General features: G+C 43.1%; 1 protein-coding gene across 1 annotated transcript in view; it reads right to left on the bottom strand.

Moving 5' to 3' along the window:
• Positions 1–24814, bottom strand: part of TOLLIP (toll interacting protein) — a 29148-nt gene extending 4334 nt beyond the window's left edge. Inside the window, exons 1-5 of the mRNA XM_056851741.1 lie at positions 24769–24814; positions 15031–15180; positions 12513–12695; positions 9576–9728; positions 7728–7818 (exon numbers count right to left, since the gene is read on the bottom strand). Coding sequence (XP_056707719.1) covers positions 7728–7818; positions 9576–9728; positions 12513–12695; positions 15031–15180; positions 24769–24801 — 610 coding nt within the window. The 5' untranslated portion in view covers positions 24802–24814. The remainder of the gene's footprint in view (positions 1–7727; positions 7819–9575; positions 9729–12512; positions 12696–15030; positions 15181–24768) is intronic.
• Positions 24815–25572: the final 758 nt, after the last annotated feature.

The following is a 25572-nucleotide window of genomic DNA, read 5'->3' as shown; positions in this document are numbered from 1 at the left end:
GGCCATGATTGTGTGCACTGCTCTACAGCCCTGCACCAACACCATGACTGCCCGTGAAAAGACATCCTGAAACACAAACATGCATCACTGAGGGAAGAAACAGAGGGAAGTCATGCAATCCACTGGGGATTAAAACCCATTAGAAACAGCACAGACTTGTGGAACGGGCAATGTTGATACTCTGGAGTTATATTAAAAAGGAACTGGAGAAACATTTGTAGCTTATTTTTTGAGAACGCAACATCTGTTAAAAGGAGTATATATAAATGTTCGTTCGAGAGCAACCCCTGCCCTTCCAGTGGATGGATGTGAAAGAAATATTGACCATTAACTTCCTGCAACCATTACTGGCACTGTGAATCCATCAGCACAAATGCCAGAGGAACAACAAGCATAAGAAGCGGAATCATGGCAGTAGTCATCAGATGCCCACAGTAGGCTCTAGATCACATAAGTATATGCTACTATGTGTGTGTGCATGTGCGTGCATGAGCTCAAACACACTATATTTCTATAGTATACATATATATGCAAGTCTCAGTTGTATATGCAAACACAGTGGCATTCAACTGAGGCATACATGGCAATGGGACAGATTGTACTCTCTTGTGTTTCATTGTCTTGTGACCCCATTGTTCATAGCTTTCTCTCCATGCCAGTGTATCAGTGCCAAATGAGGACAAACTTCCTTAATCTGATAAAGTGGGCTCTGGTTCACACAAGTTTAAGATGCCATAAGACTCCTTTTTACCTCCGCACCCTGGAAACGACTTTAGCACCTTCACCCCATTGTAGTCACATTTTGTATAAGAACTGGACTCTCTCTGTTACACAAAAGCAGCATATGAGGCTCAAGCTGAAGAAAGACATACACTAAGTATCTTAATTAGGTTCTTGCATTATTATATCTTCATACCAGCAACAATGCCTTACAAAAATGCAACAACACAATTTAATCATATAAGTATTCAAAAATAACTCTCACTAATGGAATGTACATGAACACTAAGGAAAGTGAACTCCGTCCCTTATGACAACTAGCTATACTGATGTGAAGACACAACTAGGGGTGGGGAGAGAAAAAAGACTGCAAATATTTTCAATTCATAGAATCATGGAGTTGGAAGGGACCACAAGGGTCATCTAGTCCAACCCCCTGCACTATGCAGGAAATTTACAACTACCTCCCCCCACCCCTTTTCTGGATAAAAATAATAAGAATGTAGACATTCATCCAATTACCTATTGTTTGTAGTTGTCAGACACATTATAAGGAATTGTCCCACATGTTTACCAACACAACTATTCCCCTCTCAAATGCAATATGTTAAAATAGATCATATTGAAGTCTTGGGTATTGTGACATCCACCTGCAATGTCTTGTACCGCAGCACACTGCATAAAATAAAAAGCATTTTGCATGATTTTGCATGCAGAATTCTTGTTCCGGTAGGATGGAATGCAAAAAAGAGTTAAGACAACTTACCCAGAGCAAAGTACTCAAGCCCTGAGGACAAATGCGAGTGTGGGAAAAGGAACAAGAGATGGAAAACACATTATTCTACTTTTTGCCAGGAAGTATCCCCGAGAAAGAAAGTTGGGTAGAATTCTGATGGTGTTAAACTTTAGACCTCAGACTGCATGATTCCGTGTGACATTTTAAATAGCCACATGCAATACTAAGAATATTTTGACCCACACCTCAGTGTTCTACATTTACTTAATGCCATCACATGCTGTTCAAAGGTTCCTCTCTGATAATGGCCACCACATCATCCCAAACTTAGTACTTTTCTCTCACTTCACCTTTCCTCTTGACTCAAGGCAGCTTACACGTGATAATTAGAACATTTCAGAGCAAAACATTACAGGTCAAAACCAAATAGCTGCCCCCCCCTCAAAACCCCTGGGCAACAAGCAAGACTTGCAGTGCCTCCTAAAGATCATCAACAAGGGGGCCCCCTTCACCTCTTCAGGAATCCCACTGCATATAGTGGGAGCCATGATGGAAAAGGCCTGGGCTCTGGTCAATACCAGGCTGGCCACCCTAACTGGAGGAGGGGAGGGACAGCCAATAACTGGCAGCATGATTACTGTAGTTGGTTCACAGGGAACGTATAAACTCTTTCAGATCCAGCTGTCCGCTTACCTTTATTCTATACACTACTCTACACATTATCCCCCCAAAATTGGTTCTTTTGCTTCTGTTTGTCCCTTAATCTTGCTTTTCACCAGTCAGTAGCCCAGACTCTTCTACAGCCTTCCTGAGAATATTTCTTAGCAAAAATCCTAAATAACAAAGAGTTGCTCTCTCTCACACACACACATATAAAAAGGTAAAGGTCCCCTGTGCAAGCACCGGGTCACTCCTGACCCGTGGGGTGACGTCACATCCCGACGTTTTCTAGGCAGACTTTTTTTTTACAGGGTGGTTTGCCAGTGCCTTCCCCAGTCACCTTCCCTTTACCCCCAGCAAGCTGGGTTCTCATTTTACCTACCTCGGAAGGATGGAAGGCTGAGTCAACTTTGAGCCGGCTACCTGAAACCAACTTCTGTTGGGATCGAACTCAGGTCGTGAGCAGAGCTTGGACTGCAGTACTGCAGCTTTACCACTCTGCACCACGGGGCTCTTTTACACACACACACACACACATATACTTTCCTCACATTAAAGAAAGAAGCAAGGTTCTGATGATACATAACCTAAGGGAACATATCTGTTAAAACCCAAGGGGGCTGAAGAACAAGAGACCACAAACACTTCAGAACTGTTTAAGGAAAATCATCATCAAAGCAGTTATCCAAAAACTACTTAAATTCTACTGAAGAGGTTTTTCACATCAAATCCTTAATTCCTATAAAAAAGGAACACAGAACTCATTTCAATCATCAGATTATTTGGGCCATAACTACAAGAGCATGATGACACCTAGTGGCTAGTTTCTTTATTTTTCAGATGCACTAGTGAATTCTAGGAGACTTACAAAGATTGTACTTTTTAAAGCTCCTACCAATAGGAATTACAGGGCTAAATTACAGTGATAAGAATTACATGGCTAAATTGCCTGGAGTTTTTGAGAATCATGGGCCTACGGGACCGAGTACGCTCTGCCCCATGTCTGCACCTCACCCACCACTGCCTGCTTTGAAAGTGTGAGGAGGAAAGTGTGAGGGGCAGTGTGGTGTAGTGGTTAGAACGTTGGATTGGGATCTTTGAGACCCAGGTTTGATGCCCACTTTGCCATGGGAGCTTGCTGACCTTCGGCCAGTCACACATTCTCAGCCTAACCTACCCCACAGGGTTGTTGTGAGGATCACATGGCGGAGAGGAGAACAATGTCAACCCCTTTTGGGTGGGATATAAATGAAACAAACAAACAAACAAACAAACAATAAATTGTGTGCAGGTATGAGGGTGGCTGCCATGGAGAATATTCTCTGGTTTTCTGGGGCACTAGTATTATTTGAAATTAGCCCCAGAATAATAACTGTAAAAATGCTAATATTCCAAAATGCCCTCATTCAAACATCTTTGGTGTTTATCCTTTCCAGCACAGTTTGATCTGCATGGCTTCTTTTTGACTCTGCCTCTGCTCACCTTTTCCTGCCACACTACTAATCCCGCCCCTTTAGTGTCTATACCTTCAGCTTGGTATCTGTCGTCTCGACATCATACTTCATGGTCTGATTCTGTTTCCTGGATCATTAGCATCCCTCACCAATTTGAATGCATGACCCATCAAACAGGGGAGACCCAAACATTTGGGGAGGATTGCCCAAGGTTGCTTCCCACTAGCAAACACTTTGGGTGGTTTGCCGAATCTGACCCTCACAATCAAGTTTCTAGCCATACAGGCCAACTTGCACAAATATTATTCTAAATCATTTCAAGACCCACCAAATGGCATCTCATGCAATCCCTCCCCATTTCTTAGTAGACCTTCTCCTGCCTTTTTGCACCGTGTGTGTGTGTGTGTGTGTGTGTGTGATAAGTGCCGTCAAGTCGCCTCCGACTCATGGCGACCCTATGAATCAATGTCCTCCAAAACATCCTATCTTTGACAGCCTTGCTCAGATCTTGCAAATTGAGCGCTTCCTTTATTGAGTCAATCCATCTCTTGTTGGGTCCTCCTCTTTTCCTGCTACCTTCAACTTTTCCTAGCATGACTGTCTTTTCTAGTGACTCTTGTCTTCTCATAATGTGACCAAATTACAATAGCCTCAGTTTAGTCATTTTAGCTTCTAGGGTCAGTTCAGGCTTGATTTAATCTATAACCCACCATAGCCCAACATAATTCTTTATCCATTCCTCATGCCCAGGTTAAACCCCAACTACTGGGCAACTTCTTTGCTTGTAAGCCTTTCCATCTATCAACAAAGCACTATCAAACCTCACACCTAAATTCTGCTCACCAGTTTGCAAGATGAATTTAGAAGACAGGCGTAGCTTGTTCTTAAAAGTCCATGGAAACGCCCTCCCTTTCATTATACACGCCTATCGCTAAGTAAAAACTGTTGTGGTGTGCGCTGTCGGAGCTGCTGCACAAAACAAGAGACTCAAAGTCTTGAACCTGCCACAAACAAGAGATGTATTATTAAAGCCATGCAAGGGAGTATTTACTGAGAACTAGATATTTATTAACTGCTCTCCTCAATTATCACTTGGATTACCATTCACTGGAACAAAATGGCCAAAGGTCATTTGCAACGTGTTATCTAAAGAAAGACTGCAGAGCTAGACAGGACATCTGCATCTTGTTCAAACTTGAGCATTGACCCTTTCTGAATTCACACTAGGGGTAGAAGACTGGGGAAGGCAATGGCAAACCACCCTGTAAACACAGACTGCCTAGTAAACACTGGGATGTGACGTCACCCCATGGGTCAGTAATGACCCGGTGCTTGCACAGGGGACTACCTTTACTTAATCATTTTAAAGGCTGTCTTTCTGGGCATTAAGTATGAGCTGTGAGATCTATAAATGGTAACATGCACAACAGGTAACTGTTTCAGGTTGCTGATGACCAACTTCTTCAGCTTGGGTTAGCAAATTCCCAAAACCCTCTGAAAGCAACATGGCAACGTTGTCACCCAACCTCAACGAGAGAGGGTCTAGAACCCAGTCTGAAGAACCTGGCCTGCTCCTTCTTCCCCTATTGGTGCGTGCCCTTCCCCATCAGGAAATAGCAAATCACCCCAGCTGCCATTACAATATCACAATCTCCTATTTCCTAGTGAGACAAGGACATAAATGAGTAGAAGCATTTCATATGCTTTTGAGACAGCCGGCGCTTTTCTGTTGGGCTTGGGGAACCAGAGTAGCTGGTCTAAAAGCAGCATGGGCCGGAGGTCTCTGTGGCAATGCACGGCCTCAAGAATGATTATGTAATTCCCAGTGGGAAGAACTCCCACACATGAATGCAACTCACACCTTCTTGGAGCAGCCAGCACCGCTTCACATGGAATGTAATTCAGGAAGCAACACTGGTCAGGTCAAAGCAGCCGGAAGTGGGGGCTTCTCATCTAATAGTTACGGCTCCCTCTTGGCCAGGTGAGAAGTGGCATCATATAGGTCAACTGAGGCTTGGGGATGGGTGGAAGAAGCCGCAGGAAAAAAACAGTGTTGGGGATGGGGTTAGAGCCAGCTCCTGGGCCACACTGGGCATTCCTGGCTTAAGTGAAGGACAGAATTGATATGGCTTTTTCCTAACCAAAGCAGCACAAAGTGGAATATAAATGACAGAAACAGCAGTGATAAAGGGAAATATATATGGGATATGCAAGTGAGCTGATGTCAGAACCCACAAAGGTGCATTTCAGTACACAGACATAAAAGAACAACAAGCAAAATCAACATGAAACTTCAAGTGTAACAGTCTAGTAAACTGGTGTGCTATAGTTTATCAGAGAACCTGATTCTGTTCACTCTAGGCTTAAATCAGGCCCCCGGGCTTTCCCCCTACTACAAGTACTAAAGCACCAGTGCATTGCCAGAAAGCTAATCACTAATAATGAGGCTGTGTTCATCATACTAGCATATACTTGGGCTCTTAAGAGCAACTATTACATTATGTAGCCTTTCAACCCCACTGTGTACAATTTTTATCTCTGCACACTGTTATGTATCAATAGCACTTCTGGCATCTATGAAGGTGGTGTCATTTTTTACATGAGGCTTTAAATGTAAACTGCCTCCATCTATCTATCTGAGCACATCCAACATCTGTAGCCCATAAAAGCGTATACTACAAGAAACGTTTGCCCTTAAAGGTGCTGCAAGAGTCCATGTTAACTGCATCAGCCTAACACAGTTACTCTTCTGGAGTTTGAGGCTTGAAGCATGTACGAAAGTTCCTTCAGGAAGCACTTGAGCAAAATCCCTCTTTTGGACTGATATGCTACAAATGAAGCAGCCATGTGGGAAAAGAGCAGGAGCTGCCTGGTAATAAACCAGTAATTCCCAAACTGTGCAGTAAATCACTATAATTTTGCAATACTATTGTGTCTGGAAATTCTGATGTGTTGGCACGTGATCGGTCAGTCGACCATATTAATAAACTTGACTTGATACTATAATTCAATGTTCCAGTGAATCCAGACTTCTTAATCCAGAGAGAAGATTGTCCTATCCACCACTAGGTGATTAGCTGAACTAGTCTTGGCTCCGCCAAGTCAACTGCAACTGAGGCAAAATTGCCCCTGCACAAAAGAGACTGCAAACTCAGTTAGCTACCGGTAATATAAATACTGTAAAAATTACATGGTTAGAAGTGGTGAGCAGAAATAAAACAATTGAAACAAATCATTGTCTCTTAAACAAATCTAAAAAGTCAACAACCAGATGTCAGCATAAAAGTATCCCTCTAATTTTTAATATATTTTACAGTGAACCACAGCTACCAGAAGTCTGGAAAATGCAGGAATATACAGGCTCACTGCACACACCTCAAAAGTGAAAAAGTGCAGGCATGACAAATGCAATATGCATTTCAGTTAATTTTTTGTGTGTGCTAACAATAGCATTACAGCACATGGTTTATTATAGATACACCAACAAGTTTCAGACTTTGAGGAACTCAAAATATTGCCTATTCTAGGTTCAGATTATTCTCCAATAGCAGCATTAGAAGAGTTTAGGGACTGAATGACTGGAAGAGATCAATGGGAGAAAGTCACTGGCGGCTGCGCACAATCATTTTGGAACGTCAATGGGAGGAGCATACCACTATGGCACCAGTGGCAGGGGTAACTTGACAACTTGCAAAGAGGATGGAAGATGCTTGGCTGCACAGGGGCTAGTCACAATTCTCTCCTTTCTTAGTTATAGCTCCCTAGTCTAACAGACATCAATATACTGGCAAACATGACCAGACTGGACTGCAAGCATCTCCTGGCTTAGTCAAGTGCTATTAAAAAAAATGAATGTAGGTACCACACAGAATGATATGTTTTCAAAACACAGTTAGAGGCAGTGTTAGAATTACTTGTACACAGCCTGAGCATTCAAATTCATCTTTAAAATATAAAGTTGCAGACTAGATACTCTGTTTTCAAAGCTAGAAACCCCAGAGAACAGAGGATGACTGCTTAGATCTGGAGAACCGCTAATTATAAGCTGAGTCATTCTCTGTTGTCTGAGATATTGAGCTTTTAAAACAGAGTATCTAGTCTGAAAACTTTATATTGTTTCTCAAAACTCACATTAAAAAGAAAGATGGGGAACATACCTGTTATAGGCACGTATCCAACTCCTTGCTGATACACTGTGGGCATCAGGACCACAGGCTGTGGTTGCATCATCATGGCAGCAGGTAAGGACTGGATATCAAAGGATAACAGACAATGCATGCTTAGGAAACTATTCCAGGAACATAAACCAAGCAGCAAGGAGCCTGCAAAAAAATCCTTTTCAGCTTCTGCCAGTTACTGTGTACTATTGAGTACAGCAGGCAATTTCTAGAAGCAGTCAATATAAAGTACCACTTCCCATGAAAATCAACAGGAGTGTCCCTGACTTGGCATTTCAAAGGCACTATTACAACCTATAAATAGACCGCCCCACCTCCCCCAAATTAAGCTAGGCTTGTGTGACCGATTCTAGGCAATCTGAGCTTGGCTTCACATCAGAAAGAATAAAATGGGGAAAACAGAGAGCTTCTAGCATAACAGCTGCATACAAAGTTATACCTCTCAGAAATAAAGGTATAGTGTATATCATTTACAATAGTTTTCAACCAATAGAAAAAGTGGGATATTTTCCCCCATCCTATTGTGTGTGTGTGTGTATATAAAGTGCTGCCAAGTCGTAGCCAACTTATGGTGACCCTTTATGGGGTTTTCAAGGCAAGAGACCAACAGAGGTGGTTTGCCGATGCCTTCCTCTGCATAGCAACCTTGGTATTCCTTGGTGGTCTCCCATCCAAATACGAATCAGGGCTGACCCTCCTTAGCTTCCGAGATCTGATGAGATCGGGCTATACCATGCTGACTTCCCTCCCCCCTCCCATTACAAATCCCCAATTTTCATTATTAATCAACTTACCATGTAATTCATATTCTTAAGGATCTACAAAAACTGTAGATGTGCTCCTTCATTTCAATACTTCAAACTTGAGCACGGGCAGCAGCACCATTTTTGAAGGCACAAGTTCGTGCCAGCAAAAGGGGGTGTTCCTGGGGCGAAAGGGATCAGGGAGCTGACTTAAGCAAGCCCCGCAACTGGGAATGCCCCTTTTGGCACCAGCATGAGTCCTTGCTCCGGAGAAATGCCGCAGCAGCTGTACCACATCCATGTGTGGCGCTGCCGCATGGCTCCCCAGTGGCCCAGTGTTAGTGCCCATTTAGCTGGCGCAAGTGGCACTACTGCTGGCACAGGGGTGATGCCAGCTCCTAAGGCCATTCCCCCCTTCAGGATCGCTCTGTTCATCAGATTCAGATTTAGTTTAATACGGTCCAAGACCATTACAGATGAACATGCAAGAAGTTTTTTTGGCTCCTCAAATTAATCTTGCTCAATATTATTGCTGCTGTAATCATACAATCTCCAGATAAAAATTACCAGCAACCCTCTTGCCCTCATATGTATGGGATCCATATTAAGAAGTGTAGCTTTGGCCCTGACCTGGATAGCCCAGGCTAGTTTAATCTCATCAGATCTCAGAAGCTAAGGAGAGTGGGCTCTGGTTACTACTTGGATGGGAGACCTCCAAGGAAGTCCAAGGTTGCTAAGCAGAGGCAAGCAATGGTAAATCACTTCTGAATGTCTCTTGCCTTGAAAACCCCTCAGGGTCACCATAAATCAGTTGTGACTTTACAGCAAAAAATTTTTTTTGGGAAGTCAATACATGATGTAGAAATAAACATACAATTCATTACATTCAAGCAAACAAGCATATCAATGGCTTGGGTCCAAAGCTTTGTAGTGCCAGCAAAAGTGGGGCGGTGTTCTGCTCTTCTTGCTAAATTCCACTCATGCTACTTTTAATCCAAGCCAATATCGTGTGGTTTTTCAAACAAATAATTTTAAATGAGAGGTAGAAATCACAAAGATTTCACATACATTATATTTAACTTACTGTATAAGACATGACCAGATTAATCATTCCTTCTTTGTCATCTCCCTGTCTTCCACTTAGGCTATACCATTCGTCTTCTACTTTTCCTTGCTTCAGTGATTCAGGAATAGTAATGTGTGTCCAAGCAATGCGATCATCCATTGAAAAAGCTCGCTGAAAGTTAACAGTATTTAAGCAATTAAATTTTAAAATTCACAGCTTTAAAAAAAAAAAAAGGAAAATTACTTAAAAGGGATTAACATTTCAGCATCACTGTCATATCTTAAAAAAAATCATTTGCAGAAGCCATATCAGATCAAAGTCAATACACTGGCAGTGCAATTCTACAAAGAGATACTTCAGTCGTAAGCCCATCAAAATAAATGTGGTTAGGCCGCAATAACATCATGCAGAATTGCACCATTAATCAAGTATTATTCATACAGAACACCACTGTTTTCTACCAACCCATTTAACAAAAAGCAGCAAGCTCCATCACTGCAAGACTCATCAGAATGACAAAGTATCACCTGGCTTAACCTCTTGCACAAGGGCACCCTTACACATTTTTTCCCTCTGAAGCATACTTGTTTTCTTTCCAAAGAAGCAGCTTCAATAAAGAGAAATGTTACAGGACATCAAGACTGCAAACAGGAAAGTAACAATTTAAGAACAGAAGAGCCACCCTGCTGGATCAGACCCGTGGTCCATTTAGCCCAGCAACCTATCTCACTCCGTGGCCAACCATTTACTCTGGAGGTCCAACAGTAGGGCATAGAAGCCGAGGCTGATGTAGCCTCCCCTAGCACTGGTTTTCAGAAGTTTACTGCCTCTGGATGCAGAGGTTTCCTTTGGTAACCATGAACCTAATTACCTTTTAAAGATGCCTATGCCTGTGGCAATCACTGCATCCCTGGGTAGCAAATGCCATATTTTAATCACTCATTGAGTAAAAAAGTATTTCTTTTTGTCTGTCCTAAATCTACTGACCATCAATTTCATTGGATGAAATCTTAGTGTTAGTATTAGTATTTTGTTTTAGTATTTTGGGAGAGGGAGAAAAGGTTCTCTGTCCATTCTCTAGCCCAGAGTTTCTTAAACTTTTTCCACTCGCGACCCCTTTTTGCGCGAGAAATTTTTGCAAAACCCTGGGTATATAGGTATATAAAATAGGTATACAAATCAAACATTTAGTAATAATAAATGATAAATAAATTTATTTTAAAACAATTCTTTGGTATACATATAATTTTGCCATTTATTAAAGACGAAAGCAAATTTTTCGCGGCCCAGTTTAAGAAGCTTTGCTCTAGCCAATGAATAATTACATAAACTTCTATCATGTTTCCCCCTTAGTCGTCTCTTTTCTAAACTGAAAAAATCACGGACTCGTCAGGAAAGGTGCTCTAACCCCTTAATCACCTTGGTTACCCTCTTCTATGCTTTTTTTCAGCTCTGCGATGTCCTGTTAGAGATGCAGCAACCAAAACTGCCCACAGTATTCCAAATGAGGTTGCACCATAGAGCTATACAGGCATTCTAACTGTGGCTGTTTTTTCCCCCCAATCCCTTTCCTAATAACCCCCAACATAGAGTTTGCCCTTTTCAATGCTGCAGCACACTGGGTTGACATTTGCATTTAGCTATCCGCTATGACCCTAAGGTCTCTTTCCCTCTCAGTCTCAGCAAGTTCACGCCCCATTAGCATATGCTTAAAGTCAGGGGTTTTTTTCCAATGTGCATCACCTTACATTTACCGACACCGAACTTCATTTACCACAGCTTTGCCCACACAACCAATTTGTGGAGATCCTCCTGGAGCTCTTCACAGTCGGCTTTGGTTTTCACCATTCTGAATAATTTTGCTTCATCAGCAAACTTGGCCACTACATTACTCACCACCAGTCTGTGATCACTTATTAGCAAATTGAATAGCACCAGCCCCAATACCGATGGGTATGAATTGGCTGAGACTGAGACTTAAAGACATCTTGTGGTGGTTGTGGAAAGCTTAATGAAAATGTTGACCTAGTGTGCAGCAGTGGTAAAAAAAAAAAGGCAAATTCCGTGCCAGGAGCTATTAGGAAAGGGATTGAAAACAGAACAGCCAATATTGTAATGCCCTTGTATAAAGCTATAGTGTGGTCTCATTTAGAATCCTTTGTGCAGTTCTGGTTGCTATATCTCAAAAAGCACATTGCAGAACTAGAAAAAATACTAGGTCAGCAAACCAAAATGGTTAGAGCACCTTTCCTATAAGAAGTTGGAGAGTCTGGGACTTTTCAGTTTAGAAATCCAATGGCTAAAGGAAGCAGAACAGAAGTTTATAAAATTATGCATGGGGTAGAGAAAGTGCAGTGGGAGCTTCTTCTCCCTCTCACATAATACTAGAACTGAGGTGCTCCCAATGAAATTGTTGGGAAATAGGTTCAGAACAGACTAACGGAAATACTTCTTTAGTCAATGAGTAATTCCACAGTGCAATTTACTGCCAGGGAAGTAGCGGTGGCCATGAGCATGGACAGCTTTAAAAGGAGGCTGGATGGATTCATGGAGAAGAGGTCCATCAGTGGCTACTAGCCATGGTGACTGAAGGGAGCCTCCATATTCAGAGGCAGCAAACCTCAGAATACCACTGCTAGGAGGTGGCAGTAAAGGAAGACCTCTGCCTCTGTACCCTGTTTACTTTCCAGAGCAACTGGCTGACTGATGTACACATCAGGATGCTGGACCACTGTTCTGATCCAGCAGGGTTCTTCTTATGACTCCCTCAAACAAGAAAATATTGCAGAAGTGATCCTACAGGCCCAAAAGATTACCACCCCCTAGGATGAACTGAACCCCATAATTATATCCACAAGGCATTCCCCATTACTAAAACCATTCTTGGCAACCCACAGTTAGGCGTGGGAACACTGAAGCAGTTTAAAACGTCTTGAAAATGAATATTGATCTAACCTCATCAAATATTTCAAGATAGAAAGAATCCACCCCAGGGGGAATAGTACATTGAATAACTTTGTTCCATCGGGGATTTTTGGCTCCGTTATGAGCTGTAGGAGTTTCATAAACAGCATAGCCAAGTCGTATCCTACAGTAGGGGTCCATGCGTGTCATGCCATAGTTCTTTGCCAATTTTGCCTAGGGAAACAAACATACAAAAAGGAATTAAGTCATTTTGGAACCACTTTCTAGACCGAAACCTTTATGTCTCTCAATTGTAAACAGCATTTAATGGTTATCTCAACAAGGGAGAAAATACAGTTTTACAGGCAAAGTTGATCAGAATCAATAATTAAATCAAGATCTTCTGCCCAATAATTTATATCAGCTTGAATTAAATGCAGTCCATCTTTCAGCAGACCTCTGAATTGCATTCAGTTTCTTCAGACTTACCGAGGAACATGCATACACTCACTTATCTGCATTTGCATGACTTGAAGGTCTAGAGGCAGCCATAGATCAAACTTACACCTGTTGTAGCAGTAATGAGCTCAAGAGTGGGATGGAGCAGGGGGTAAGACATTTTCAGAGAGACTCCAGGAGTGACAGTGGAAAGCCATGCTTCCAGTCTTTAAAGAATTCACAAGACATCTTTCCAGAAAACATTCTGAGGGTGAAAAGCCCTGAAAGACCAAAATTATCCCAATATCCACTTGGGCTCCAATGTTAGGAATATGAAGAGATAGGCCTGTGAATTGACTCTATATATGGATTGCCCTGAATTTTCAAATTTGAGAACTGAATTCATTTTTCCTTTCCTTAAGCAGGACTTTCTCTCATCAGTTGTAAAGTCTTCTTGGCTACTAAGAAATGAAGATGAACAAGTAACTTTGTGTGTGGCTAAATTTCTGGCTGTAGTAAAATCATGCTGTAACTCAAGTAGCAAATCTTAGGCTTCCATTTTGGTGTGTGATGGCTCGCTGTTTATGACTTTTGTTGCAAAAAAACAGTAATTAAGAAGCAGATCTGTGATCGACACTTTAACTGCATAGTGACTTGCCAGCCTGGGACAAATGTTGGAGACATTATGCCCTGACCAGAAAGGCTGGCAGGTAATGTGCAGGAACAGCCAGTGGTCATGGTCACATTGAAACCTACAGGCTTAGGAAGAATAGACATACTATCCTAAACAGAAAAATTTAGGCTGCTAGGTTGGAAGCTAACGTTCAGGACTTCTGCAGTAACATGATCAGAAATGCTTATTGTTCCACATGCAGGGTCAGTTAGACAGGTGGAGATTAGAGGATATCTGTGCATGGATAGATAGTAGTGGTGCCAAGAGAAAGATGCATTAGGCACTGGAAAACATTTTGGGACAGCGTGAATGTGCACAAATGAGATGTGATCCACATGGAAACAGACTGCTGGTAATTAACATTAAAAGGTCGCAGAGAATCCTTTAAACTAACCCCAAGGGAAGCTGCCATAAGCTTTGAAATTACTCAACCTTAAGAGATGGTGGGTTAACTGGACTAGGCAATACAAATGGGGGCACACTAGACTTTGACAGCACAGAGATGTCCAGAAAAGATAGTTACTTAGGGGACTAAAGGGCCTTTGGTAGAAGTGCCCACACTAGAGTATTTAGAGAAGAAAACAAAGCTTAGGTGTTAAGCTGTGCTAGATCAGAGCAATGCATCTAACAAGGAACAAGGCAGATAAACATGGACTGTGGGATTTTTACTAATCCTGTTGTTTATCTATCCAGCTGCATTACTAGGAAAATCGCTCACATAGTCTAGGTTGATTAGAGAGAAAGGGTCTTTTATTAGCAATACATTTCTAAAACAGCACCTTTAACTATTATGTGTAAACTGTTGGACTGGAGTGTTTGCCAATAAAAACCATTCATATGGGAATAATTTACAACAGGAGCCCAGAATTTTCCCCCACTAGTAACGGATATGTCGAAACAACTACTGACAAAGTTTTGGCAAAAGATTTGGCAACAACTCTATATTTCCTGATTGGATGAAGACCACAAAAATGCACAGCCTTAGATAGTACGTCCCCAAAGTTTCTGTAGTCCTTTAATTGAACAATTTTTGAATTACAAACCAGACTAATTTTAAAATTTTTGAATTACAAACCAGACTAATTAACCAAGTTGATGACAGCCTTATCAAGCTGACACTCAAGATAAATACTGTGTTTTGATAAGAGTTTTATTTTAAACCCTTATACACATTCTAAGTACCCAACTCACGAACAATGACCCTATGTTAATCGTGTTCCTTTCTTCATACAGGGAACGATGGTATTATTATGCATTCAAGTTACGCAATCATGAACTTAAGCAGCACTGATCATTGTGTGCTGTCTGGTCCACTCCAAAAGACCCACTATTAATTAGGTAAGAAATTACTGCCAAGTTCCGTGAATATCGATCTTGGCAACAATGCTTTTAAGCACAACATTCAAGGCATTAGCAAGAAGCAAAAATTTAGCCCATTAAAATACCTATTATAAATACCTGTACTACAGTAATGCTCAGTCTCCCAACAGTGCCCATTGCTCCTCCATACTGCAACTGCTGGGCTGCTTGAGCATCCAATTGTATCTGCTGTTGTTGCTGTGTTGGGGTGATGCGGAGGAAATCCTGAGGAAGTTCACCAATATAAACCTGCAGAAAAAGCATACAGATATATTAGATTAAAATTCCCCTTGCTTGGCCTCGTCTTCTCCCACCTGCTTCCTTTAAACATTGCATACTTAGGATTCCATTCTTCACCTCTTACTTAACAATCGGCTTCTCACAGTAAGCCACCTCTCATAACACCACATTACTTGAACTTCCTTGTCCTGTGTAAAGTATCGTGTACATTGACTGTTTTGTGTAGCTACAAAAAACATCACAATTTGATTCAGCTGAATGCAAATAAATTGGGCCTAAACTAATGTATTTCAGCAGGACAACCATGTTGACTTAACAAAAACAAGAACCCCTCGACACCCAAAAACATGTAATACAGCATAAACTTTTGGTGAAGCAAGCCTTTTTCCTTTAAGCTAATGTCATAAGGTAGGCCAGCTGTTACCACTAGACTTTATGTAACGAGAAAGGAAGAAACCCAAGAATTATTCTCTTTTCAATGCAAGCATGGAGTCCAGGGTGGGGTGGGGGGGAGGTGAATAGATTTCACACTGGTGCCCCCACTTTGGTGATTCAGTAAATCTGGACCATAATCCTGCACGTATAATCAGTACGCCACTTACAAGTTATTTGTGCTCTGAATGATTCTAATACCATTGAAAGTTGGCTTGAAGACTGAAAGACTTGTTGCTTCCTCCTCTCCAGGCCAGGCTCCTCTGCTCCCCTTCCCACCCTCGGTGGGAAAGTCTATTACCTTTGCCCACTCCGCCAAGCGCAGAGCCTTCAGTTTTCCCAGCTATGGCAGGATACAACAAAGTGAAAGTTGTCCTTTTTTATGCAATGGTGATGCTGCTGCTAAGCATACTAGGAGCAGGAGCTCTGTTTGCAGCAGAGCTCATAACCTAGCAAAAGATCAGCTCCATGCTAAAGGTTTTGCACAACATTCCTTTTAAGGGCGGACCCCCCCCTTCCCTCCTCCACCCTGTAACAGAATGTACACACTAAGGGTCTCCAGTGCTCTGGACTCAGCACAATAGCGATCTGGTGCCTGAAACTGTCAATCCCAGATCTATGGAAGTCTTCCTTTATGAACATCACTTCTTCAAATTCTGACAGGGGAAAATACGAACTTTTTAGTTGGTGAAGCTCTGGCTCACATAGTAGAATGTTGAAAAGTGGCAACTGCATTAACAGCACCCTACATTCTAGTTGTGGAATAGTTCTGATAGAAATGGGCTAAAGAAATCCCACGATAGAAAGTCTGAAATAATGAAAAAGGTGAAAACTACACTTCAACAGGCCACAATACAACGACTACTTAAACTGTGTCTTACATGAAAAGCCCGCGTTAACGTTCAACCAACTTTGCTCCATATAAAATGAGGCAACATGGTTAGAGATTCTAACAAAAGGCAACAGCAGGAGTTACACCCCAGAGTGTTCAACCTTGCTAGTCTTGCAAATACATGTCTTCAAAAATAGAATCTTATTTCAGGAAATATAAAGGCCCTAGGCTACAGCTTTTTAAGACGGCAAAGCGCTAGTCATGTTCTCCAAGAACAGATCTTCCAGGTGTAGGAGTTAACATAAAATTTAATTAGCTGAGGCTCCTGAGTAAGAGCCTCAGGACTTCAGCAAGATTAAAGGTAGCAAGCAGGGTCTGAAAAGCAGGGAGGATGTTTCTTGAAGTGGAATACTGATGGTCCATATGCTGTCAGATCAAACACTAGCAGAGAGATCCTTTAAAAGTCTCCGCTGATCACTGAAACCCTCAAGTGTACAAATGCAACTCTGCACAGTGGGTTCTGTGCCACAAAGCTTTCCCAACTAAGAAAAAACACAAGATAATTTCCCTCCCACTACTCAGGTGCCCCATGACACTTAGCTCTGTCATATTTCAGAGAACTGTTGGCACTGCAAGAGTTTTCCCTTGCTGATAAAACTACTGACAACGTTCCTTTTCTCATCTACAACAGCATCAGGAAAAAAAGTAAGATTTCACCTCAATGTATTTTAAATCATCTGTGCCTTCCTCTGATCGAGAACACCTTGTTTTAGGTCTTCCACTGGTTTGGAGGAGAAACAGAAGCCTTGTCTCTTACAAATACACAAACAGAGAGTTCTAGGATCAGGTGTATTCATGCCACCAGTTTCAGTTAAATTGATCAACATGCTCTTGACCATATTCTCGATTTCCTCCGGCTAAATGTAAAATACAAACTCCAAATTGATTTCTGCCTGAAGCTAGAGCATACTGCAAATGACACTCCTATGCAAATAATCACAGATGGACAAAAAAGAAAAAGTCCATGTGGTTTGATGGTTCAGGATAATACAGATTATGGCAGCAGTTCACAGAACTGGATTGTGACTCTCTTGCAGGTAGGTCACAAGACCAGGAGGGAAGAGGAGGAAAAGAAGAAAGGAACTGAGGCTCCATGGCAAATTTGAGTTTGTCTCTGCATAAATGTGTAAGGAGGCCAAGAAACGGAGACTATTGTTCAGCAGAGCTGGCTGGTGGCAACGGGGGGGGGGGGAAGAAGCCCTCACCGCCGTCCCATGAGCCAACAAGGAAGGAGTCAAGTGGGGGAGGCAAAGGAGTCCTTGCTGGCTTGGTGGGGGTGTCCACATTAAGAGCTGTAATTTCAATCATATTTCACGCAACAATTAATAATGCATATTCATATTAATTATGCCTCTAATATTAGAAATCGTTCCCTTCGCCATGCCTTTATCATTTCCTTATATTGTTTCTATTTTAAAGATGGAATGCTTTCCTGCTGTACTAGCTGAGTTAAGGACGCTCATGTAAATGAGCTCTGTGGTGATACTGCATGTGTATTTCCCCACCATGTGGTAATTGCATTTTAAAAAAGATTCTGAGGCCATGTGCTTCCCTTCTCAGCTGAGGCACATGCTCCTCTCCAACCCATTAAAAAAAAAGACCAAAGCAGTGAACCTATCTTTCTTCCAAAAAAGAAGGGATTACAGACTGTACAACAGCTTCTTTAAAGAGGTTTTGCAAGGGTACTGCATTAAAGCCTCAAGGGTAAATTGAGTGTAAAACCCCTTAGAGCCCAAGACGAAGTTCTGCAGCGCAGAGACAACACAACAAAGGACCTAGTGCTACATCCCTAGCGTCCGTATAATGAGCAATAAGTTCCCTGGCTCTGGCACCATAGCCTGCCCATGCAGCAGCACTCACCTTGAATGCCACGTAGCTTTAGACGCTACGACACAAACCTGTCTGCACGCCAGCTGCACTGGTAATAGCAGATGGCCAGTTGTCAGTTCACAGGAAGACTCCACGCGCTGGAGAAACACGCAAGGCGATGCAGAGGGACAAAACTACAACGTGGCTTTTATCAAGGCTTAATCCGAACAAGCCTGCAATCTGCTCATAGTGGGCAGCTGCCTCTGACCCTCTAGCAAGGCACAAAAATCAGCCACACGCCTGAGTTCCTCGTGAATTATAGAGGTTCAGGTTTGGACCCCCCACCCATACACACGGATTACTTGGAGAAGATAGGGAGTAAGCATAAATAATGGCTGCCTGCCACGCTAAACCACAATTTGGGGGATCAATTCAATTAGCTCACTGTAATGTTTGTTCGGGGGGAGGGGGAGTATCTTCCCCTAACACAAGCTTCACTGTGGATCAAATAATATCATTCTCCCCCATCTATAACTGTATAATTTCTGTCTTCCATTAATATAGCTTCAGAGGGTAGTAGCGTTGGTATGCGGTAGAACTGCTAGATGTTGAGTCCAGCAGCACCTTAGAGAGCAACAAGGTTTTCAGGTATAAGCTTTCGAGAGTCAAAACTCCCTTCGTCAGACCCTCATCTGACAAAGGGAGCTTTGACTCTCGAAAGCTTATACCCTAAAAATCTTCTTGGTCTCTAAGGTACTACTGGACTCAAATTTAACTGTATACTTTTTGTACCTAAATGAAAATCCAAACTGGATAGTGGAAAAGTCCTCACAGATAGAAGACCAAAACAATATTGGAAGCAGTACTGGAAACCTTTAGATCAGGGTTGTCAAACATAAGGCCTGCGGGCCAGATCCGGCCCCTTGAGAGCTTTTATCTGGCCAGCGACCCAGCCCCCCCACCCCCCAATCTGGGCTGGTGAGGCATGGCCCGGCCCAACCAAGTGACATTTATGTCATATCCTGTAGTGCTACATAACAGTTGAGTTCGACACCCCTGCTTTCAATGCTATTAAACAAACCAGAATACAGGCCACTTTTCCTGGATAAAAAACTGAATGTATGCTTAGATCCACCGGTGTGGGGGGCAGGGGGCGATCACTACCCAGGCTATGGTTCTATGAACCCAAGGTATTATGAAAATTTACAAACTCTATAGAACAATATACAATTTACAAATAATATAACCTCAATAATCTATAAAGGTAAAGGTCCCCTGTGCAAGCACTGGGTCATTCCTGACCCATGGGGTGACGTCACATCCTGACATTTACTAGGCACTTTGTTTACGGGGTGGTTTGCCAGTGCCTTCCCCAGTCATCTTCCCTTTACCCCTAGCAAGCTGGGTATATGTGCAGATATCACACTTTTAAGGAGGAACAAACAAAACTGGGTATAAGATGAGTTGAAGTGTCCAGCAACGGGACCCACTCTGGACTTGCAGGTACAACACACCACAGCTAAAGCAGGCACTTGTGACTGGCAGCTGATTCAGCCTGGCCAGGATATGCCTAAAACAGGCAGGGTGGGGCTGCAGTCTCTGAGTTGTGAGTTTGTGGCAGCCAGGTGGAGCCCTTCGCATCATTAAGCCCCACATAGAAGAGGGAACAACCCAGGAGGAGGCTGCAGTTGACATAGGGCTCCAGGATACTTCCTGGTTGGGTGAAGGGGGGGGAGCAGGGAAAGAAACTAACACGTCTTATTTCAAGTTCCTGTGCTGTAAATATGCTGCCCAGCATCCCTTTTACCTGTATCGAGAGTTCATTACATATTTAATAGGTAACTACCTCTACTGGACCAAAAGAATAACACCCTCCAATGCTAGGCTGCATTCAATCCCCACATTCTTCTTTGCAGCTATTAACTAACCGCTCAAATTACGAGCAGCTCTCCAGCTTCAAAATCAATTAATTCATTATGCAGCAAAAAAACCAAAAAGGATTGTCAGGTTTTTCTTTTGCAGTTTTGATTGCTTATTTTATCTTGTCAATTTCAAAACCCATCTCAAAATTAACTTCTTTAAAGCTTGACCTTTAAATACTTACATTTTTTAAATTGGTTATACAGCAAATTTATTACTCTGAACCATTATGATCAGAAGTAGTCTTGAATCCTATCAATCTGCTTGCACATCCCCCTACTGCATAAGTGGAAACGTATCTGAAAGGGCAAATTAGTCGCTTGACTCTGTATCAAAATAAGTTGGAGCTTGCTCTACCAACAGCAAAAGTTGGTGTATCAGCCAACCATCAAGTGTGAAGCAGTTGTCAGTGGGGATGTAGCTTTGCATGTTAACAGGGAAGGAACAGTTAATATGAAGAGGCACAGGTTTTCTTGGAAGCAAATCTTGTTAAACTCAATGAGATTTACCTACAAGTAAGGATGCATACATGCAGTAGTATGGTTTTATTTTAACAGATCTTGCATATACCTAGAGATGTGAAGGCCCGGGGCGGGGGGATCGAGGAAAAATCAGATAATTTTTTCCCAATGGAAAAAATGGGAAAGTTGGAGGAACACTAACCAATCTTAGATCCTTCTGAGCTAGAGATCTGCCAGGACACACAAAGGGCCAGACCAAATGATTTTGCAGGCCTTAAATGGCCCCCGGGCCTGACGTTACCCCCCCCCCGGCTTTACCTGGACATCCGATATTCAGATCGATCCAAAAACTGGACCTTTTGAGCTGGCATGCAGGCATTACAGGCCCTCAGCAGTGCCACTGATGGATCAATGTACACAAAATTATTAAACATATTGTTTAAAATTACATTCAGGCTATGTGTATAAAGTATATATAAAACATACATTAAAACATAAATGAATTTTGTGTTTAGACTTGGGTTCCATCCCCAAGATATCTCATTATATCTATGCAAAAATTCCAAAATATTCCAAGCTACAGAAAGATCAAAAATATGGACCACTTCTGGTCCCAAACAGTCTGGATAAGGGATACTCAATCTTTATTCTTTAAATGTGGATTCCCTCAGGTAATTAGGCATCACTGCAGCTTTGTAAAAGTAAGAAACATTACATTTAACTCATCAGCATCCTTTAGTGGTTATTTGATTGTATTACAGTTCTAGAAAACCATTCTCCAAAATATAAGGCAGAACTGGTGACCATTGTCTTCCAAATGAAGACGGAAAAATTAAAGAAGTACAGGCCATTCAAGTGCATATTCTATTTTTAAAGGCTTTTGAATTTTTTTCTGGGGGCAAGAATGAAGCTCTTGAGAAACTTACACTGATAAAAGTTAGCCTATTAAAAGTTTTGATCCACCTATCATAAATATGTAGAAAATGTTTAGGTCTTCAATATTGCTAAACTTTTGCTACAATTCTTATAGCAAAATTGTTATTTAAGGTACATCTGCCAGACAAATTATTTCTGTACAATAAATATAACTGGTGGTTAACATATCCTGTACAACAGTTGTAAAAAAAGGCATGCACAGTCTCGTTATTCAATAAAGTTTCACTAAATGTATATATTTCAGAATGCTGTTTCTTTTACCATTGAAAAGGAGATGACCAAATCAACGGCATTTCCTATGGAAAGTATTCTTCATTCAGCAAACTGAGTGCTTTTTTAGCCACAGAAATGAGTAAGTGACAGAGAAGAATGCTTATGCATCAGCATCCCAGTCCTCCTTCTGCACCAATATCAATCACGACAGAAACACATAAACATATGATCCATACAAGAACCTGACTAACAGTCTTCGCTAACAGCAAAGACCGTCTAATCAAAAGAGACCAAATCTGCAGTTTGGGGAGGGGAGAGAAGATGTAGAACAGTCATGGCCTTTACCTAACAGATAAAGACCAGGTTATCTTGGTTCCAGGAACAATCAGAACATGCTGGGAAAAATACTGTAGAGAATAACAGATGTGGCATATTTTTTTAAAAGATGTTGAAGGTTTCTTCAGCCTACATAACATTGCCACACTGTGCTCCCTCCTTGAAGTTACCACTCCCATTCATGAATTTTTTCTCTGAATATAAGCATACAGATTAATGGGTATGTGCATGCCCTGAAATATCAGAAAAGCCAAGTGAGCTAACAGTAAAACAGCACAACCTTCTGTTTAGTGCTGATCATGGGACAGGAAAGCTAATGCATCATATATTACTTCAAAATAGAAGACTGTCTACTAGCCTCCTGTATCAGTTTAAGAGATTTTCTTATCACAAGCTCACAAATGCTCATATAACCTACATACAAACTCTTGAACCCCACGGCCAAGGACTGATTCCTGCAATACATCTATACAGGTTCCTAATGTAGGAGCAGGGAAAGAAACTAACACGTCTTATTTCAAGTTCCTGTGCCAACGTTCTAGTCATCAGAATGACAAAGCAGATGGGAAGTTTCCAGCCATTCATAATGGCTGCAAGGGTGACTATCTTTTGAAAATGCGGGTAGATCCCTTTATCAGTTTGTGTCAAGGAAAAGGGGGGGGGTTATATCAATACATCTTTTCACTTTGGAACAAAGTCCACGTATGCCCATAGGCACACATTAGGCCTTCAAGCAGGAGACCACAATGAGGCCACTGAAGCTTTTAAGGAGACCTCCCTCTTTACTGAAGACAGATTGGCAACTGCAGTAAGGATTTATTTTGGGTTGACAACCCAAGAAATAATGAAGATCTTGACATACCGAGGCTCGAGTGACACTAGGAAATGCATGCCACTGGGTTTGGGCAGCCACCGTCTGCTTAGCTATAACACTGCAATTCCCCCTCCGAACCCCCCCCCCCCAGCTCAAGTCAGAAATGATGAGACGCGGGCTGAAAATTACTTACACACATGAACACATGAAGCTGCCTTATACTGAATCAGACCCCTGGTCCATCAAAGTCAGTATTGTCTACTCAGACCGGCAGCGGCTCTCCAGGGTCTCACGCAGGGATATTTCACATCATCTACCTGCCTAGTCCCTTTAACTGGAGATGCCGGGGATTGAACCTGGAACCTTCTACATGCCAAGCAGATGCTCTACCACCAAGCCAAGGCCCCTCCCCAAATTGACATTTCTATTGAACACACATGAAGCTGCCTTCTACTGAATCAGACCCTTGGTCTATCAAAGTCAGTATTATCTACTCTGACCGGCAGTGGCTCTCCAGGATCTCAGGCAGGGGTATTTCACACCATCTACATACCTAGTCCCTTTAACTGGAGATGCCAGGGCTTGAACCTGGGACCTTCTGCATGCCAAGCAGAATGCCGTTCATTTTATAAGGACATTTGTTCCTTACACATCACCCCAATTCTATCCAGCAACTTTTGTATCAGATCATTCTAATGAAACTACCTTTAAGGTGGAAACATTTTGTTCTTCAGCTTGTTTAATAAGGAAGCACCTGGTTAAATATTGGTAAGGTTTGGTAAGTTGGGTAAAATGGACAGCGTTGCAGTGAGGTTATTGTGGACTAAATGAACACATGAAGCTGCCTTATACAGAAGCAGACCCTCGGTCCATCAAAGTCAGTATTGTCTACTCAGACCGGCAGCGGCTCTCTGGGGTCTCAGGCAGAGGTCTTTCCCATCACCTACTTGCCTAGTCCCTTTAAAGGAGATGCCGGGGATTGAACCTGGGACCTTCTGCATGCCAAGCAGATGCTCTATCACTGAGCCACAGCCCCTCCCCTTGGCACTAGGGAGGGGTGGTTTCTGTTGGAGAAAGCTCATGAACACATGAAGCTGCCTTATACTAAATCAGACCCTTGGTCTATCAAAGTCAGTATTGTCTACTCTGAGGTCTCAGGCAGAGGTCTTTCACATCACCACCTTGCCTAGTCCCTTTAACTGGAGATGCCAGGGCTTGAACCTGGGACCTTCTGCATGCCAAGCAGAGGCTCTACCACTGAGCCACGGCCGCTCTCCAGGGTCTCATGCAGGGGTCTTTCCTATCACCTACTTGCCTAGTCCCTTTAACTGGAGATGCTAGGGACTGAACCTGGGACCTTCTGCATGCCAAGCAAACGCTCGATCGCCGAGCCAATGCACGCCAGCCCCAGGGCCCCCGCAGCCTTACCGGATGTGCCTGAGCATCGGCGCAACGAGCACTGGACGCTCCCCGATGGGCCAGGCGGGACCGGGGGCGGGCGAAGAAAGGGTAGGTGGGCAGGAAGGGCAGAGGCACGCACATGGTCCCTTCCGCCTTCCTTCCCCCCCCCTCCCCAGGGGAGCGGGGGACACGCTCGGCCGTCACGCACGCGCAGAAGCCATCGGCCTAGGCCGGGAGGGGCCGGGAGGGGGGAGGGGGAGCCGAGGCCCCCTCCCGCTCCTTGCCACGCCCGCGACAGGGCGCCGGCGACACTGTCACCTCAGCCAACGCCCCCCACCCCCACCGCTTCAAGGACCCCCTCCGTCACAGCCGCCTCCACTTACCGGCCCCCTCTGGGTGCTCACAGTGGTCGCCATGGCACCTTCCTCCCGGACCTAACGGCCGCCCCTGGAGCCGCCGTTAGCGAGTCAGCTGATTCACCTCTAGGCCCCGCCCTCCAGGCCGCCGCTGTCCCGCACGGCGCGTGCGCGGGAGCCTTCCGTTCACCCCCCCACCTCCCCTTGGCCAAACCGCTATGCGGCTGGGCGCATGCGCCGTTCGGAGGCGGCTCCGACGCCGGGAAGCCGTCGCCCCCGCCCTTCTCTGGAGCGGGCGCGAGGATGCCGCGGGAATGGCAGTTCGCGTCGCGCCCGAGCCGCATATTATGCGGGGTCGATTTAAATATTTAAAATAATTGTATGTACTCTTGCATTTTTGTTATTTTTATTTTTGTATTTTTTATTGTTGTTTCTTTTGTTTTATATTATAAAAATTTATAAAAAAATATTTAAAAAAAGAAAGAACAGTTTTTGAAACGCTGTCAAAGCTCTTCTTTTTTTTATGCGACCTCTAAAATGACTATTCACGGTCCCGACGCAAAAGGAGAAATTCCAACCCTCTCCACTCTCCTGCTCCTTTTTTCCGTCCGTTAGCCAACCGCCCTTTGCATAGCTAACGCGCGGCTGTCGTTTTGCATGGTTCCTTAAGGGGATTATTCGGTGTGGGGGCGGAGCAAACACCAAAGGTTACAGCGGCTCTTTAAGCAATGCTAAGCCGGCTTCGTAGGGGGTGACCCCACTTTGTATTCTCAGCGATGTATTAAGGGTTTGAAAATGTTATAAAAAACATCGCTTTAAAAGGGTTTTTGG

The sequence above is a fragment of the Euleptes europaea genome, chromosome 6 (genome assembly GCF_029931775.1).
Source record: "Euleptes europaea isolate rEulEur1 chromosome 6, rEulEur1.hap1, whole genome shotgun sequence".
NCBI lineage: Eukaryota > Metazoa > Chordata > Lepidosauria > Squamata > Sphaerodactylidae > Euleptes > Euleptes europaea.
This window is presented reverse-complemented; position numbering and strand designations above follow the sequence as displayed.